Source organism: Hipposideros armiger, unplaced genomic scaffold (genome assembly GCF_001890085.2).
Source record: "Hipposideros armiger isolate ML-2016 unplaced genomic scaffold, ASM189008v1 scaffold_694, whole genome shotgun sequence".
Classification (NCBI taxonomy): Eukaryota; Metazoa; Chordata; class Mammalia; order Chiroptera; family Hipposideridae; genus Hipposideros; species Hipposideros armiger.
Window position 1 is genome coordinate 800,919 of NW_017732044.1, and position 17,808 is coordinate 818,726.

At 40.5% G+C, this 17,808-nt stretch overlaps 1 protein-coding gene and 1 pseudogene across 1 annotated transcript; one reads left to right on the forward strand and one right to left on the reverse strand.

Annotated features, from left to right (window-relative positions):
- Window positions 1–518: 518 nt before the first annotated feature.
- Window positions 519–1,460, forward strand: LOC109373206 (olfactory receptor 8B3). Its single transcript, XM_019626905.1, has one exon. It carries the CDS (start codon window positions 519–521, stop codon window positions 1,458–1,460), a length of 942 nt encoding a protein of 313 aa, XP_019482450.1.
- Window positions 1,461–1,805: 345 nt separating this feature from the next.
- Window positions 1,806–2,462, reverse strand: LOC109373199 (nascent polypeptide-associated complex subunit alpha pseudogene; annotated as a pseudogene).
- Between the last annotated feature and the right edge of the window lie 15,346 nt (window positions 2,463–17,808).

A 17,808-nucleotide genomic window follows, 5' to 3' on the forward strand; every position in this document is an offset into this window, starting at 1 on the left:
AGCTAGGATAAAACAGAGGAGGAAAAAGTGCAGAAACATGGGATTGTATGCTTAATTATAAATCTGTAAGTTACCAAGGCTCTATGGATTCTAGTAGTAAAGTATCTGGAAACTCTACAGATCATGAGAGTTCCTTCTAGGACCCAGAGTATCTGTATGGTCACAGCCCTGGAGGAATTCTCTCTTTCTTGATGGTAACAATAGGGGAACCCAGGTATCTAGTAGGGACGTTTCAGATGAATGAGAGGGAGAGGTGAGGGATACACCCCCACTACAAAAGGTCATCAGCTACTCCATTCTTCTATCTGCTAGTGGGGACAGCACAGCTGTTAGTTCCTATGAAGACAAAAGACTTAAATATTGAGGGATGTGTTTGGCAGTACATTCAGACACTTAGGAGGGTCTTAGTTGATTTCAGCCAGTCTGAGTCTCCTTCTCATGAAAGAGTTTGTAAAGAGAGATCTGATTGCTCTATTAATAGCATTTTCATTTGTTTTCACAGATTTCTGAAGTTGAGAATGCTGGCTAGAAATGACTCCTTAGTTACCGAATTTATCCTTGCTGGATTGACAGACCACCCAGAGTTCCAGCAACCACTCTTTTACCTGTTTTTAATGATCTACATTGTCACTATGGTGGGCAACCTTGGCTTGATCATGCTTATTGGTCTAAATTCTCACCTGCACACTCCCATGTACTATTTCCTCTTCAACCTATCCTTCATTGATCTCTGCTACTCTTCTGTTTTCACCCCCAAGATGCTGATGAACTTCATATCAACTAAGAATATCATCTCCTATGTGGGGTGCATGACTCAGCTGTTTTTCTTTCTCTTCTTTGTCATCTCTGAATGCTATATGTTGACCTCAATGGCCTATGATCGCTATGTGGCCATCTGTAATCCATTGCTGTATAAAGTCACCATGTCCCACTGGGCCTGTTCCATGCTAAGTGTTGCTGCATATATGATGGGATTTGCTGGGGCCACCGCTCACACTGGGTGCATGCTTAGACTAACCTTCTGCAATGTTAATGTCATCAACCATTATTTGTGTGACATCCTCCCTCTCCTCCAGCTCTCTTGCTCCAGCACATATGTCAATGAAGTAGTAGTTCTCATTGTCGTGGGCATTAATATCACAGTACCCTGTTCTACTATCCTAATTTCTTACCTCTTCATCCTCACTAGCATTCTTCATATCAAATCCACTCAAGGAAGATCAAAAGCCTTCAGCACCTGTAGTTCCCACATCATTGCTATTTCTCTGTTTTTTGGGTCAGCAGCATTCATGTATCTTAACTATTCTTCTGGATCTATGGACCTGGGAAAAATTTCTTCTGTTTTCTATACTAACGTGATACCCATGCTCAACCCCTTGATCTACAGTTTGAGGAACAAGGATATCAAAGCTACACTGAGGAAAGCCCTGTTTAGACTCCAGGAAATAAACATATTTTAATTAGAATCAGCAACAATGTACAATTTTTTAATTTTTAAAATTTAATTCTTATTGTTTTTTTCTGAAAAAAAATTTGTTTTAACAATATTGGTCCTACAGATTGTATTATGTGGTTTAATAGACTTATCATTTTCCTTATTGCTGATCTTGTCTTATTTTTTTACCTCTGTATCTCTTGAATTTACTTAATAAATAAGACAATGTTTATAAACAGAACAAAATGCTGACTTTTTAAAAATATTTTTCCCTCAAGAAGCTGTAACTTTGTTAATGATAGAAACAGTCCAAATTTCAAACCAAGTTTCAATTACTCTTTTGAAACACCAAAAAAGTAGGTACTGGTTTTTAGATGGTTACATTATTAATTCCATAATAGATTTTATTACTGTTGATCTTCAGAACTCAGACTACCTTTGCTCTTGACACATTTGCTTGTGACTTGACCAATTCTATGTTCTTAACATCCATACCTGTTTCATCAACCTCTTCTTCTTCCCTCTCCTCTTGTACAGTTGGAGTCGGTGTGTTTTCTTCAATGTCTGAGATAGCTTCACCTTGAACTTTGAATTTCTCAGCAGCTGCCAGCTGTGCCTGCTGAGATAAAGCCTCACTCTTGGCTTCCCCCAAAACGATGCAGATATCTGAAGCTAGGCCCTTGTAGACATCTGGTTTTGTGATGACAAAGAGGATATTCTTAGATTTCCAGATAGTGACCCTAGTAACAACTCCTGTAATCTGCCCAAGACCCAGCTTGGACACAGCCTTCCACGTCCTCTTTTCACTCTGGCTCTGTTTTGCTTCACTGGCTACTTAGTTCTTCATGGATTTCAGCTGCTGCCGCTGCCAGCTGGACTTGTTGTGTGGTTGCCTGTGTGGATCCTGTTCCTCGAGCTCTGGTACTGTTTCATCACTGTCAGGTTCCGTTCCAGGTCCTGTCTCAGCCTGGGGCTGTGGCAACCTCTGCTCTGTAGCAGGGACGGTTTCTGTGGCTTCACGTGGCATTTTGTGCCAGGAATGTGGAACCAAGGTGGGAGCAGAAAGCTATGCTGACCTTTTTTTCCCCATCATTCTTTCATACTCCTTCTGTCTCCTGGGCTGTTCCTAATCTAGACAACTATGGTGAATTTCATAAGGCACAGAAAGTTAAAATTACAGCTTGCTCACGTAAATACAGAAATGCCAAATACTACAGAAGCGTTTTCATTCTTATTAACATTATTGCTGGTAAAGGCAATAGGATCAGTGCAATGTCTTCATTACAAACTGTCTATCTGGTTTAAAGTACAATCAAATCCCCCTGATCTCTTCCTTTTGATGTATTTTTCTTACCAACTTTCTTTTTATATTCTGTCCTTTCTTGTTCCCTTTGAGAATGGCTGAGTCTGTACCACCTGTTTTTGAGAGCCTCTATGTACCTAATTCATTTAACATTGAAGAGAATATATACATACAAATCCACCTTTTATTACCAAAGATAGCATCGCTAGAGTATGAGCAAAGGAGTGCTACATATGTATCTTAGGATTCTAATTAGGGGTTGGCGACTGGTTTAGTAAAAAACTGGATCAACTGCCATCTAAATGACATCAAATATATTTTTAAAAGAGCATGTAGTTTTTAATGCAGAGTTCATCTATCACTTAAAGGGAAATGTTGCATGTTAAGTACCGAGAAACATATTAGACATTGTTTTATTTATCTAATTGTTTTACTTATCTAGTAACATTTATCATGAAAAAAGTACACATTAATAATAATAAACTATATTCCTGGCAACATTTTGTGAGCTTATTTAAACCTGTGTCTTAGTCCATTCAGGCTGCTATAACAAAATACCATAGACTCTCAGTGACTTTTAAACTACAGAAATTTATTTGTCACATTTTGGAGGCTGGCAGTCCAAAATCAGGGCGCCAGCATGAATGGGTGAGGGCTATCTTGTGGGTTGTACACTTCTCATTATATCCTCACATGGTGAAAGGGGCTAGTAATCTCTCAGGAATATTTGATATAAGGCACTAACCCCATTCATAAGGATTCTATCCTCAGGACAAAAGCATCTCCCTTCTTAATATCATTATCTTTGAGAGTTAGGGTCTCAGCATTTAACCACAGCAACTTATCTTGTTAATAAGATAATAAACATATTTAAAGTAGATGCTGTTTCCTATAATTTCCTTATTTCTCTAATGCTTTTCCTGTTTTTATATTTAGAATGTCAGATGTATTTAGAGGACAAGAAATACTTGTTGAATTGTGTTATCTTCATTGAATAACAACAGTAAATTTTATTGTTAAATAATATTTTTAAAATATAATAATAAATAAATTAGAAAACACTTTGGGGTATACTTTCTTTTTGGAGGGTGAACTGCATGTGGCAGCCATAGAGGCACTGCTCACTCCCCTTCAAGAGATGCAGCTGTGGGAGCATTATTGACAGAAAGTCTGTAGCTGATACTCTGACAAATTAATCGAACTCAAGGAAGAGGTTGTGGGAACCTCTGATTTAAAGCTAGTCAATTAGAAGTGCAGATAGCAACTTAGACTTGCAATTGGCATCCTGAGTTGGAGAAGGTTCTTGGAACCTCCAGTCTGTAGCCACTTGGTCCCCAGCACAAAGAGCTTGGGCTTGGGGCTGGTGTCCGAAGTGTGTGTGTGTGTGTGTGTGTGTGTGTGTGTAAGGGGGGACTGCAGCCTTCTAAGACAGAGCCCTTAAACTCTTGAATCTGATGCTATCTCCAGGTAGACAGTGTCAGAATTGGGTTGAATTATCAGAAAACCTGTTGGTGTTAAAGAGTTGTTTGTTGGTGTGTGGGACCACCCCCAGTCAGAACTGGGACTAGGAACTCAATATATCCCCATCTCCCATCCACTGCTAACAACCATTTTACTGTTTTACATTTGGCTTTTAAAAATAACACAATTGGTGATAATTTACGGTACTTATCTGTGTGTATGACTGATATCACTTAGCATGATGTACTCAAGTTCCATCTGTGGTGTTATAAATGTATGTGCTGATAAGAATATGGTGCATTATTGATTTATTCGTCACACACACACGGTGTGACAATTAAGTTCGCGAACTTGTAACGATTTTTGGGAAACTTTTTGTTCAATTAATGCTTATTGGGGAGAGTAAAGTTACATAGGTTTCAGGTGTACAATTCTGTAATACATCGTCTGTATATCACCTTGTGTGTTCATCACCCAGAGGCAGTTCTCTTTCCATCACCATATGTTTGATCCCTTTTACCCTCATTTACCACCCCCCACACCCTCTACCCTCTGGTGAGAACCATTTTATGATATCAGAGGGATTATTCATTATGAATTTGTACCAACGGGACAAACAGTTAACCAAGTTTACTGTTTGGAAGTGCTGAAAAGGCTGCATGAAGTTAGGAGACCTGAACTTTTCACCAGCAATTCATGGCTCTTGCATCACAACAATGCACCAGCTCACACAGCACTGTCTGTGAAGGAGTTTTTAGCCAGTAAACAAATAAGTACATTGGGACACCCTCCCCACTCACCTGATCTGGCCCCCAATCACTTCTTTTTTTTTTTTAGCTGAACCATCTTGCCACCTTTTGGCAGCTCAGTGGCAGCTCAGCTTGGGCCGGGCATTGAACCGCTCTTGCTCAGAGCTTGCACTCTTGAGTGAGCTCTTAACCAACTAAGCCACTCGGCTGGCCCACTTCTTTTTTTTCCCTTCAGATAAAGGAAATGTTGAAAGGAAGACATTGTGATGACATTCAGGACATCATGGATAATACAACAGCCTGATGGCCATTCCAGAAAAAGAGTTCCAAAATTGCTTTGAAGAGTGAACTAGGCACTGGCATTGGTGCATAGCTTCCCAAGGGGAGTACTTCAAAGGTGACTGTAGTGGTATTCAGCAATGAGGTATATAACACTCTAGGAAGAGTTTGTGAACTTAATTGTTTGATTTCAAATGTAACAGTTGTGACAAAATAGTGAAGCATCAGGAACTATAAGAAATAAACACACTAGTTGAAGGAAGTTTTATTTTATTTATTTTTTACTATGGTAGGAATGGCCTTTATTCATTGCAATTGGAAGTGAAACAGGAAGGGATAGGAAAGCTCTGGTTCCTGGCGTGGCTTCATAGACTTCATCGCAGCCCTCCAAAGGAAATTTTAAATCAGAAACCTTCTTTAGAAAATTTTAGAGTCTGTCTCTGAACTACATAAGCTTTCTGAAGCTGCTCAGTGCCAACACCCCACTTTTCCCTCTTCTCCAACTGTCCCACCGGACTTACTCTCCTTTGCTCCATCTCTCTCTCTCTTCTTCACCGCTATTGCAGCTCCCTTTAGAGAAAAGCCAGTCTCGGGTGGAGGGGAATCAGCAACTGTATATAAATGGAAGTAAGGAATCTACTAAAGATTCCCCCAACACTCTCTAGGACCCTGATGAGTTCGCAAAGGAATTTGAATGAACTGTTAAGACATATTATTCTGGCTTTTCTCATTTATTACAATTGATGCACCTACTGGTTTCTGAGAACAAAGCAATAGAATTACTAAATACGTTTTGTGAGGGAAACTCCTATAAAGGAGTCTGCTTTTATTGTAAAAAGTCATGTCACCTTAAGAATTGCAGAAATCTGAAATGGGATTTGTAAAAAGAAAAACAGAAGCAAGCATAGGGCTGCTCCAAGGACAATGAGGGCATTTCCCCTTCTTACTAACACTGGGGCTACTTTATCTGTTAACACTACCTGAGTAAGTTGCCCTCTCCCCCTGAGTAAGTAAAGCTTCTGTACAAATGGCAGGGTCATCTAATCAACCAATGTCTGTTTAAATCAGAACCTATTCCCCTCCAGCTAGGAAATGTTCAGGGGCAACATATATTTTTACTAGTCAAATCTGCCTCAGCTCACCTGATACTGTGAGACTTTCTTACCGATGATGCTCACATATGCTTCTCCCAGAGGGTGAAATGTACGTAGAATTAAATGACTCCGATTGGAAAAATAATGATTTTAAAAGGAACTACATGAGAGGAAACTAGTCTTGAGACTGACTGAATGTCTCTTGCAGGATGTTCCAATACAACTTTAGGCTTTGTCCAGTACAGATATTGGCAAATTAAATCAGCCACTCCTATTTAAATAACTACTGAGAATACTTTGCCTCAACCTAATATTTCCCAATATCCTTTAAGGCTTGATGTGCTAGCTAGAATTAGCCCATTATACAGATTACCTTTAAAAGGGGGGCTTATAATTCCATACATAGGTGCCTATAATTCTCCTATCCTTCCAGTAAAGAAACCCAATAGGAAAGGATGAAGATTTGCAAAGGATCTCCGAGCTATAAAGATATCCTGTGGCTCCAAATCCACATACCCTATTATCTGCTTTCCTGCATGTACTGCCAGTATTTTTCAGTGATAGATGTGTAGTGCCTTTTTCAGCATTCCTGTTAAACAAAACAAAACAAAACAACAACAACAACAACAAAACAAACAAACCAACCCCAGGAAATATCCCTTTGCTTTTCCACCTGGGAAGATCAGAGTTTACTTGGACAGTAATGCCCAGGGATATACAGCGAGTCCCAACTATTTCTCTCAGTTATTGAAAGCTGATTTGAATGATGTTGAATTTCCCAGAAATTCTATTTTAATTCAATATGTGAATGATTTATTCTTATGCTGTAGGATATATTAGATTCTTAAGAGGACACAACTTACCCATTTTAATAGCTAGTCATAAAAGACATAGGGTCTCAAAGGACAAGCTTTGATTCTGTTTACACAAAGTACATACAATGCCTGGGTTACCTAATATCTAAAGACAGGCTACTAATTAACCTAGACTTAGAGGAATAATATCCTTTCCTCTTCCAAGTACAAAAACAGCTTAAAGGATTCCTGGGTCTGACTAGATGCTATCTTAATTAGGTTCCAATTTTTTCAGTAAGACCCAGTCTCTCTATATCTTATTAAAATCAGATCAATCTGATCCAACTCAATGGAACCCCGAAGGGAAACAAGCTGAAGAAGCTCTAGACCAGCGGTTCTCAACCTGTGGGTTACGACCCCTTTGGGGGTCGAACGACCCTTTCACAGGGGTCTCCGGGTACTCATATGTGGGCGTATCTGCATGTGGGCCTGGAGATGGATAGAGGAGCGGTGTCTCGGTTCCTAAGACCATCGAAAATATCTGTTTTCCGATGGTCTTAGGCGACCCCTGTGAAAGATTGAGAACCGCTGCTCTAGACAATTAAACTCAGGAGTTAAAGTGCTCTCTTCCTGCATGACTGCTGTCTCTGATACAGTTATGTTATGCAAACAGAAGAGATAGTTATAGGTGCTCCTTTATTTATGTTACTCATTCTGTTGAACCTCCACTGAACTCTCATCACATTCAACACTTTTGTCAGTTGACTGGCTTTTTATAAAGCACTCTTCCTTGCTGCGCCTGATATTACTTTAAGTTAATGTAACAGTCTAACTCAACAACTTTATTGCCCTCTTTACAGGATGAAGACTTCCTCAATTGTTTTGCTTACTGACCACCTTCTTGTTCCTAGAAATGATTTACAGGAAACGCTTATTGATAATGCTGACTCTTATCTGAAAGATGAACAGCTGGTTTACCAAGCTGGGTATACAATAACTTCCATGGTGAACATAAATTAAATGACCTTATTTACCAGAATAAGATCTGCTCAACAAGCTGAATCAATTGTTCTAGCAGGAGCTTGTCAATGAGCCAAAGATCAAATAGCCAATAATTACACTGATAGTTACTATATCTTTGGTGTAGCTCACAACTTCAGGATGTTATAGAAGCAATGAGGCTTTTTAACTTCCTCAGGGCAACCTGTAAAGAACTGAAAACAGGTTGCAGAATTTAAATTAGATATCATATAGCAGCCAAAACAATAGGCAATTATAAAAAATTGCAGGACATTCTAAGGCTGTTACCATGAAAGCAAAAGAAAAAAATTTAGTTGATACTCTGCAGCTAGACTAGCAGCAATAAATTATCAAATTATTCAGACGAGAATATTTCTTCTCCTTATTAAATCAATAAAAGAGTCTATCACTGTTATAATGGATAGCTGCAGAAAAAGAAAAAAATACAGCAACAAAAAGGGGGAATCTTCGACTCAAACAGATATAGCTTAGCATATACTTGCGCTAACGCACTGGGGACTTGGAAAGATGATTTCATGGTGTTGTTGGAGAGTGGGCCCTTCTCGGCGCAAAGTCCAGGTCCTTGGCAACTCGAGCAAAGAATTGAACAAGATGCCAAAGTAAAGTAACTGAAAAAGTAGTTTATTCGAAGAGATAGTACATTTCAAAGAGTTTGGAGCTGGCCACACGCAAAGGTGAGGTTCAAAAGGCTCAAAAAAGGGAGGAAGGGGTTCACAAAGGGAAAAAGTGGTCAGAAAGGGCAGGGCAGACTTCCCAGGACTTGGAGTTTTTATCCCCTTTTTCTAAAATGGACTGTTCCCCTATGGGCGTGGGACCAGTTGATTGGCACCTGTGATTGACAAGAGGTACTGCACAGGTGCAAATGACTGGTCTGATCTAGTGGGTATTTTGTGCCCATGTTTTCCCACACGGGTAGGTAGTTACAATACGAAGGGGAGTTTTGGGTGTAGAGGGGATGTCCCCTTGGCAGTCGCACTCTGTGGGTTGTGCAGGAATGCAGAGACCTAATGCCTGCCTCTAGCTGCCTGCCTTGTTTTCCCTTGAGAGACATGATCTCCATAAAAATCTCTATGGGAAGTTGAGGGACAGGAGTCTCTTCTTCTGTATCTGCTTCCTGCTGGGCAGGGGCGTAGCGTTGTCCCTGCCTATTGGGGGATTCAAGGAAATCTCACCTTATCTCATCTCAGATGAGAGGAAGGGGTCTTGAGATCCACCTGGAAGACCGTTGGCTTCTTTGGTTGTGACTGGCAATCTTGTTGGGGTAGCCTGTGTATCCCCAAGGCCCCTGAATGAGGAAAAATAGATTTTGATTAATAAATCTGTTAGCTCTCATGAAGCCTGTGGCCATTCCGCCTGTCACTCAGGTGGCATCAGTTGTCTGGGCCCAGAATGGGTTTGGCATTTAGCTTACTGGCCTGGGGATATTAGGAAGTCACAGGCTTTCAAGTAGTTATCTGAAGCAAGGGTAGGAGACTTATATTGTTTAGGATTCAGAAGCAGGGGGATAGGGGAATTCTATGATTCAGGCTAGGAGCAATCTTTAGTCTAGGATTCACAAACTGGTTAGAAAAGTAATCAAAGCCAAGAGCTTAGAAACTAAGGCTATACTTAACATTTCTATAGGAAAGAAAACTTAAAAGTTTCTCAGTGGTGGGGGGCTTCTCAGTTGGCCAGTAACAATGGGGTAAAAAATATTACTGGAAACCTACTATTGTAGTTCATAAAGTGTATAACAGATGTTCTATCTGTCCAAAATATAACCCTGGAAAATCACTCCATGGGTCCCAAGGACATTTCCCACATCCTTTAGGTCCATTTGAGGTATGGTAATTGGATTTTATCCAAATGCCACCATTTCAAGGATACAAATATATTTTAGGCATGATTTGTATGTTGTCTCACTGGGTTGAGACTTTCCCTTGCAGGAGGGCAACATCCTTAATGGCAGGGAAGTTACTTAAAAGAATAGTTATCCTCAATTGGTAAATTCCCTGTGAGTTACATAGGAACTGAGGGACTCATTTCACTGAATCAATGATACAATCTATTTGTAATATTTGGCTTATTTTACAGCATTTTCATTGTGCTTCTCATCCTAGTCTTCTGGATTTGTGGAATGTACAAATGGTACAATTGAAAGAAACTCAACTAGGTAAATTTTCAGGAGCTTTTAATCTCTCTTGGCCAAAAGCTCTCCTTATAGTACTTCTCAACCTGAGATATACTCCTTTTGATAAACACAAGCTTTCTCCAACCTTATTAAAAGGAGGCATTCTACTTATTATCAAGGACTTATCAATTATCTTAAATAAATTAATAAATTAATAACTGATTCACTTCAGTGTACTCCCAGAAGACAAAGATTTCAAAGACCATGACTCACAACCAGGAGATTTTGTCCATTGAAAAAGACATCAATGTAAGACCCTCTAACCTTGTCGGAAAGGTCCTATCAGTGGATATCAAAGACTCTTCAAGAATGAGAAGCTGTTGACATTAGGGTTAGACAGCTAACCCAAGACATCGAGAAGGCCTGTATATCTACATAATTGATATTGAACTTAAAATAGTCATTTGTTTGATTGTCTTTACCTGTCTGCTAAAAATATTAGTAATAATGATAGTTATACTTGTTCTTTAGGCTTTTCTCAAACCCTGTACTTATATAGCCCAACTGTAAATAATAAGATAACGTTTATATTATCAATAATACTATTTTGATGGCTTTGAAATTTAGAAGGAACATTATTGTAGTAGGAAGAAAAGGCATGTATGTGTATTTTGAGAGACGTTAAAGAAAGCAGTTTGTCCTAGTAAGTTGATCATTTCTGAATAAGGAAAAGGAGACAAACTGAGAAGGACAAGTGAAGTTGTAGAAAGTTAGTGGAAAAGAAATATTGAGAAAAGAATTATATATATATATTAGAACCCAAGTATGCTTACGCCAACTTCAACAAAGACTATTATGTTAATTCATATATATATATATAATGGTTGTTGAGGCACAGAAAACTTATTTGTGAAACTCTTACTGTCCTCCTGGCCTCTAGAAATTTTTGGGTACTAATTATAATTTACAGCATTGTGATCATACAGCCTTGGCCCCTATTAAACCTTAACGTTACAGTTCTCACTTATATAACTAGCAGAAATCAGATTAATGAATGACACTTGATTGTTTCCAATGTAAATATAGATAGGCCATATTAAATTGAAAAGATGAATGGTAATGTCCCCAATCTATATGAAATTCTGAATTCACCCAATCCTGGCCTATCGTATCCACCCCAACAAACAACAATATATGGTATAGGGGAAGGGGACGTTTTTGTTGGGAAGGGTTAGAAAATTCTTCTTCCGTAATAACTGATATATTGTAATGACACCAGGTTTACAGTAAATGCTATGGGAATATGGTGTAATACTGAAATCACAGGCAAATTAACTTTGCCTGAGGTTAATGAAACTGATGATAATATTGATACTGAATATCGAATGTATTGGGAAATTCAACTTAGTCCTACCCATGAAGTCATTTCTGTAGAAACTGATGGCCAGAGGAAAAATTAGAACTTCTAGATCATGAAATAGTAGAAAGTCTTTATTCATCTGGCCAAATTTATCATAAGGTACAAATAACAGTAGACGAGGCAGGAAAACATATTATCTTAAAAAAAAAGTTATAATAATGCATGTAAAGGCTTCCTTAGATAGCTAGGATGCTTGCTTTCATAAGACTCATACTTGTCTAATATTTGTTGCCTTACAGCTTCATCCTCGACTGCCCCCCCACACCAACCCTTACTTAACAAGGCCACGAGGAAGTGTCTGGAATGCTGAAACCTGGTGGAATGATATCGGTAAAGCTTCCTCAAGGAAGTGTCTCGGAATGCTGGGACCTGGCGGAATGATGTCAGTTATCTCCCTTACTTCATGGCCGCAGCAACAGCTGCACCATCCTGGGGATTGTGTGTATAGGAGTAGGAAGGCACCGCATGTGTTGGAATACCATGGGGCTGGTTGATGGTAATTAGGCATAAGGCACATATCACACGGACTTTAGAAAAAAAAAAGGTTTCACTCCTTTGAAGTTTCTTAATAAAAGCTACGAGTTGGCTCCATTTGGGGCTCAGTTCCAGAGAGAGAACTGCAGTCCTCTGGCCTCGCCTTAACTCTATCCCTGTCTCTTGTGTTTCTTTAACCCTTCGCCGCCCCTCTGACTCTTCACTGCCCATGTCGCGTGGGACGCAGCAAATATTGGACATTTTCTGCTTCTAATTGGTTTACTGGTTTAATACTATTGCTCCTGGTCCTAGTTTGTAAATGTTACACTAGGTACAAATGAAAAAAAAACAAAACAAAACATAAGATTAACAGAGAAAAACTTGGATCATGATAGCTAAAAGATTGGAAATGATCCAGAATATATTTAATGAAGACATACAAGATCTGACTCCCTCCCATTAGCTCACTTTTTCTTTTAAAATAAAATAAATATATAATTTGGCCTTGACTGCCATCTAAAGTTATGGTCTTACCCCACCCCCAATGGTCCAACATTCAGCAAAACAAATGCTAACACTAAGACTTCTAGGAATGAGCCTTCCTAGCACTGTGGGACCACAGTATTCAACCAAAAGATTGGTCATCGATGATACTTTGGATTAATTTATAACCCAAAGGGGAAACTGAGGATGGAAAAAGGACCACAGGTTAAACATGACAAGCTCAGGAGACAGAAAATAACCACATAAGATGGTCTGAACATAAAAATTCCTAAGATGGGCCATGGTGGAAACTCAAATATTTAGACTGTAGCTACGTTGACAAAGGTCAATCTTTACCTTAAGTGAACCTGTCCATTGTCTCTTTTTTTTTGCATCTAAGATAACATTCCCTTGGAATGTCAGAGTCCCTTTTGTCTGGACCCCCCAGGGGGCCAAACCAACCCACCATAGCAGAGCAGAAAACTACAAAATCCCTCATTGTTATCTTGTTCCCCGAATACCATCTCTATGTGCTGTAAAATGCCTTTAACTATCCTGTACCTTGCAATGTAAAAGAAGTGTGTCTCTCTCTATTTTACTTTAATTCAATCCCAGAGATTTCCCCACTTTGCTTTCTCCCACCCCCTTAATCTACAACCAGTGGATTTCATGTAACCCTCTTCTTTTGATTCTAATGTACAAAATAAGTTGCAAAATCGCCTTTTTCCAGAGCATTTTCTCAATCCATTGAGGCATTGTCGTCAGTTTGGCTCACATAAGCTCATAAATTTTCTCTTGGGCTGGCTGTTTTTTTATCAACAGGCCTCAGCTGATTTGCAAACAAATGTTTGCCTCATAATGTGTGAGGTCAAAGTTGAGGCTCTAATGAGAAGTTTGATGTTAAAAAGCATCCACAGGGAGCAGAGAAAAGGTAAACACAGTGAAAGATTCCTGCAGCAGTAGCACCAGAAACATGGATTTCAGGAGACACCACTGGGAGACCCGGCACACAGGGCTCATGGGTGCTCTCTAGCCAGTGCCTTGCTGACTCTTCACTCCACACAGTGCCCAAGAGCCGACGGCTTCCTGTCCTCATGTCACCATGCAGTGACTACTGATCACAACTGAGTGCAAACTTGGGAGTTCAACAGGAATCACCTGGAAGAGCACTCATCAAAACACCTGTTGATGTCTTCTGATGTCATAGGTACAAATGTCACGTGACCTCTGGGCTTTGTTCTTCAGTGCTGCAGCCCTTTCCAGCCTTTTCCAGGATCCACGGCATGATGTCTACACTGCTGATCTCAAGGCCTTAGGCCCTGTAGACATTTAATCACATTGGAGAAGGGACCTGGGAAAGAGAGGGATGGCTAGGGAAAAGAAAATGACTCAATCTATACGTGTTTAATAACGTACTGGGGACAAGCTTTATAATTTCTATAGCGTGTATCATTGTGAGGTATGCCATCTGTTTTATGTATTTATTTGTATATTGTTTCTCTCGCACTCCCAGATGTCAGAATGTGAGCTCCCTGAAGGCAGGGATTTATGTCTGTTTTATTGATGGCTGTGTCCCCAGCGCCCAGGGAGTGTCTGGCACAAAGTAGGTATGCAGTAAATACATGTTGAATTCATGAACAAAAGCACTATGTTAATAGGTAACAATAGCTAATTACTAGGTACTGTGCAAAACAATTTGCAGGGATTTTCCTCTTTAGGTAGGCACTAACAGTATCCTAAACAGTATTTTACAGAAGAGGAAACTGCAGGTCAGGGAGGTCACATAACCTGTCTCTCAATCTTTAGTTCAGATCGAGCCTCCTATACCTCACTCTGGGAAGATTACAGAGACCACTGAGACACAGGCCCTGTTCTCTAAGCAGAGATATGATCATTAGAAATAAGATCTGAAAACAAATCAGAACCACCCAGGACATCAAATGGTAAGAAATATGCCAGGGAAGCAGGCAATTAACATTATGGGTTTCCAGGAGTGAAAATGGGGCAGGTTGAAAAAGATAACCACTAAGATATTAACTAACAGAGCTGTAATTGGATGGTAAGATTATGAATGTTTTTACCTTTAGTTCCTACTTTATCTGCATTTTCTAACCCTGAAACAAATTCTATTACAAGTTTCTTGAATAACTCTTCAATGATAATCTGTGCACATATAGGCATGTGAAAAAAACATTTAAAAAAATGTTCAACACCACATTTAGTTAAATTTTCCTTTTTTAAGATTTTTTATTGGGGAATTGGGTAGGGGAACAGTGTTGGGGAATTGGGGAAGGGGAAATTTGTGTTTTTCCAGGACCCATCAGCTTCAAGACAAGTTGTTGTTCTTCAATCTTAGTTGTGGAAGATGCAATCTCAGCTCCAAGTCCAGCCGCTGCTTTCAATCTAGTTGTGTGTGTGTGTGTGGGGGGGGGTGGCTGGGGCGGGGTGGCGCGCAGCCCTGCATGCAATGCCGGAGTCGAACCGGTAACCTTGTTGCACACTGAGCCATCCTGTCACCCATCGACAGCTTGCGGCTGCTCAGCTCAAGGTGTCATGTTCAATCTTCATTGCAGGTGGACACAGCACACCATCCCATGTGAACCAGCAACCTTGCTGCTAAGAGCACGTGCTCTCACCAGCTCAGCGGCAGCTCAGCTTGGGCGCAGCTCACTGGTCCATGTGGGAATCAAACCAGCAACCCTGTTACTCAGAGCTTGCGCTCTTAACCAACTGAGCCAATCGTCAGGGCCCTTAAGCTGGCTGCTCAGGAAGGAACTGTATCCCAGGTTACTTTTTCACCACCTCTGACAAGCAGGACCAAGACTAGGGTGAAGAGAGTGAGGCGGCATCAGACAACTAAGCACCCAAGATCGATATTTTAGTAAATGTCATAAAAATAAAAATTAATATGAGAAATCTGTGAAGAACAAAATATAAAAATTTAAGTAAAGGCAGGACTAGTTAAAAAAAAAGTGTGGAGGGTGTAGATCCAGGTCATATGAAGCTAAAAATTCATAAAATGGGAAGAGGCTTCTTTAAGGAAAACAATACAAAATTATAAGTACAAAATTAAGTGAGAAAATGCATATTTAGAATGAGAAACTAAATAACAAAGTACAAACCTAAAAAAGTTGATACATACCTCAAACATCACAAAATCCAGAAATCATAGTTTTTTTTTATTAATTGCCTTTACTGCCTCCATAATATATTTTTCCCTATAATTTTGTAGAAAAATTTTAGAATACCTCCATGAAGTTTCTTTCATATGTCAGCTATAAAAGATGTATTAGCTGTCTTTAGTTTTTTTTATAGGTTTGTGGCTACACACACAGGAATCTTATAAATTCTATTTCACATAATTACTATAAAATGTGTTTCTTTACTCATAGGCCTCTCTAGCAAGCATCTCACAACATGACAATGGGCTTCATCAGAGGGAGTAAGCAAGAGGGCAAGAGAGAACAGACTAGCAAGAACACGCTAGCCACACACTCTTGTAACCTAATCACAGAAGTGACATCTCATCACTTCCGGGCAGGAAGGAGCCCCTTGGCCCCACCACACCCAGGGTGGAGATTACCCAGGGCCAGAATACCAGGAGTAAGGGTCCTTGGGAGCCCTGTGGAAACTGCCTGTCACAGCACCTAGGTCACCTTCATGTGCTGTGGTGGACTCTGGCCTTGTACCTTACTGTCACGCTGCTGGCGGAGTGGGCACAGCGCATCACAGGAGCACCCTGGAAGCCATTCGATGCCATTCCAACATCTAACAGTGCCTTAGATATGCACACAAGTGACAGAAAACCACCTAAATAGGCCACCATTGAAGTCAAACAAAATGTACCCCCAACTCACCTGCTCCTCACCTGGATCCCAAAAGTGCCACTGGCCACTCCCAGTGGTCTGAATTGATGGAAATTAAAATATCTTAGTCTTGCAATTTTTACAAAAGCATGACTATATGGACATCAGAAGGGGTCGATGAACATCTAAGCTTCACCCGTTTGACCGTTAATCCGCCTCTGAGTTGAAGATCATCGATACCGACCAGGTGGATCCAGAAAGGAGGCAAAACTTAGGAATTGCCTTGAAGACCCGTTTCCATTGTGGCACTTAAGCCCCTGAAAAATCAATGTATCTTGAATTAAAGCAACCAATCTCTTTCAAAAAGCTAAAGAAGAGTTTGGGGAAATGTGTCTCAGATGCTTCTGCTTTTTCAATACTTTAATATGTTACATGTGGTTTCATGTTATGTTAATATCAGATTATATATTGATCAGTTTAAGCATCAACAAAGAAAACCAATAGTAGTCAGATCTTTAGAAGAAAAGGTCTTAATCCTGAGGCACAGTCTCAAAGACTAAGAGTCAAGGACATGTTTTTATTCCGGAGTGAGCTGTTCAAAATCACACTCATGATTCAAAATGCTTCAGTGCCTTCTTATCGCTCTTGCCCTAATGCCTGGCCCCTCCTTACCCCCACATCCTTCCTTTGCCAGCCCCATGCCCACCCTTCGCCCCCTATATGTGGGCTGAAATAGTCTCCCTTACAGCCCTGGATACTCACCTTCCTCACAGCAGCCTCCCTCCCCTTGCTTACTAGATGATCAGTGGCTGCTCCCCTGTGGTGTCAGGACATTAATGGATGGGCTGTCAGGCACTGTGTGGGGATGAAAAGTCGGGGATGCCCTGGCTAGAGAGCATTTGTGTGTCTCCAAGCAGTGTCTCTTGTACTAGATGTTTCTAGCCAGGCCACTGCTTCAGGCATTTTTAAAAAAAAGATTTTATTGGGGAATTGGGGGAGAAAGCAGCATTGGGGAATTGGGGAAAGGGAATAGACAAGTTACTGTCCTTTCGTTCTTCAGTCTAGTTGTGGAGGACGTCGCTTCACTGGCCCATGTTGGTATTGTGATCATTGTGCTCTTCACGGCTAAGGCAGATCTGTCGCCGGTCGTTGGACGGCCACTCCTGGAGGTTCCCAGCAGCTCACGCCAGCTGCCGGCCTCTCACTCTGGCTCATGGCAGCCCAGCTCCAGGTCGAGCTGTTGTTCACCATCTTAGCTGTAGAGGGCAGTGTCACTGGCCTTCATATGTGGGATCCGAACTGGGGCCATGCTGCTCAGAGCTGGCATCCCAAGCCAACTCCTAACCGACGTGCCACTTG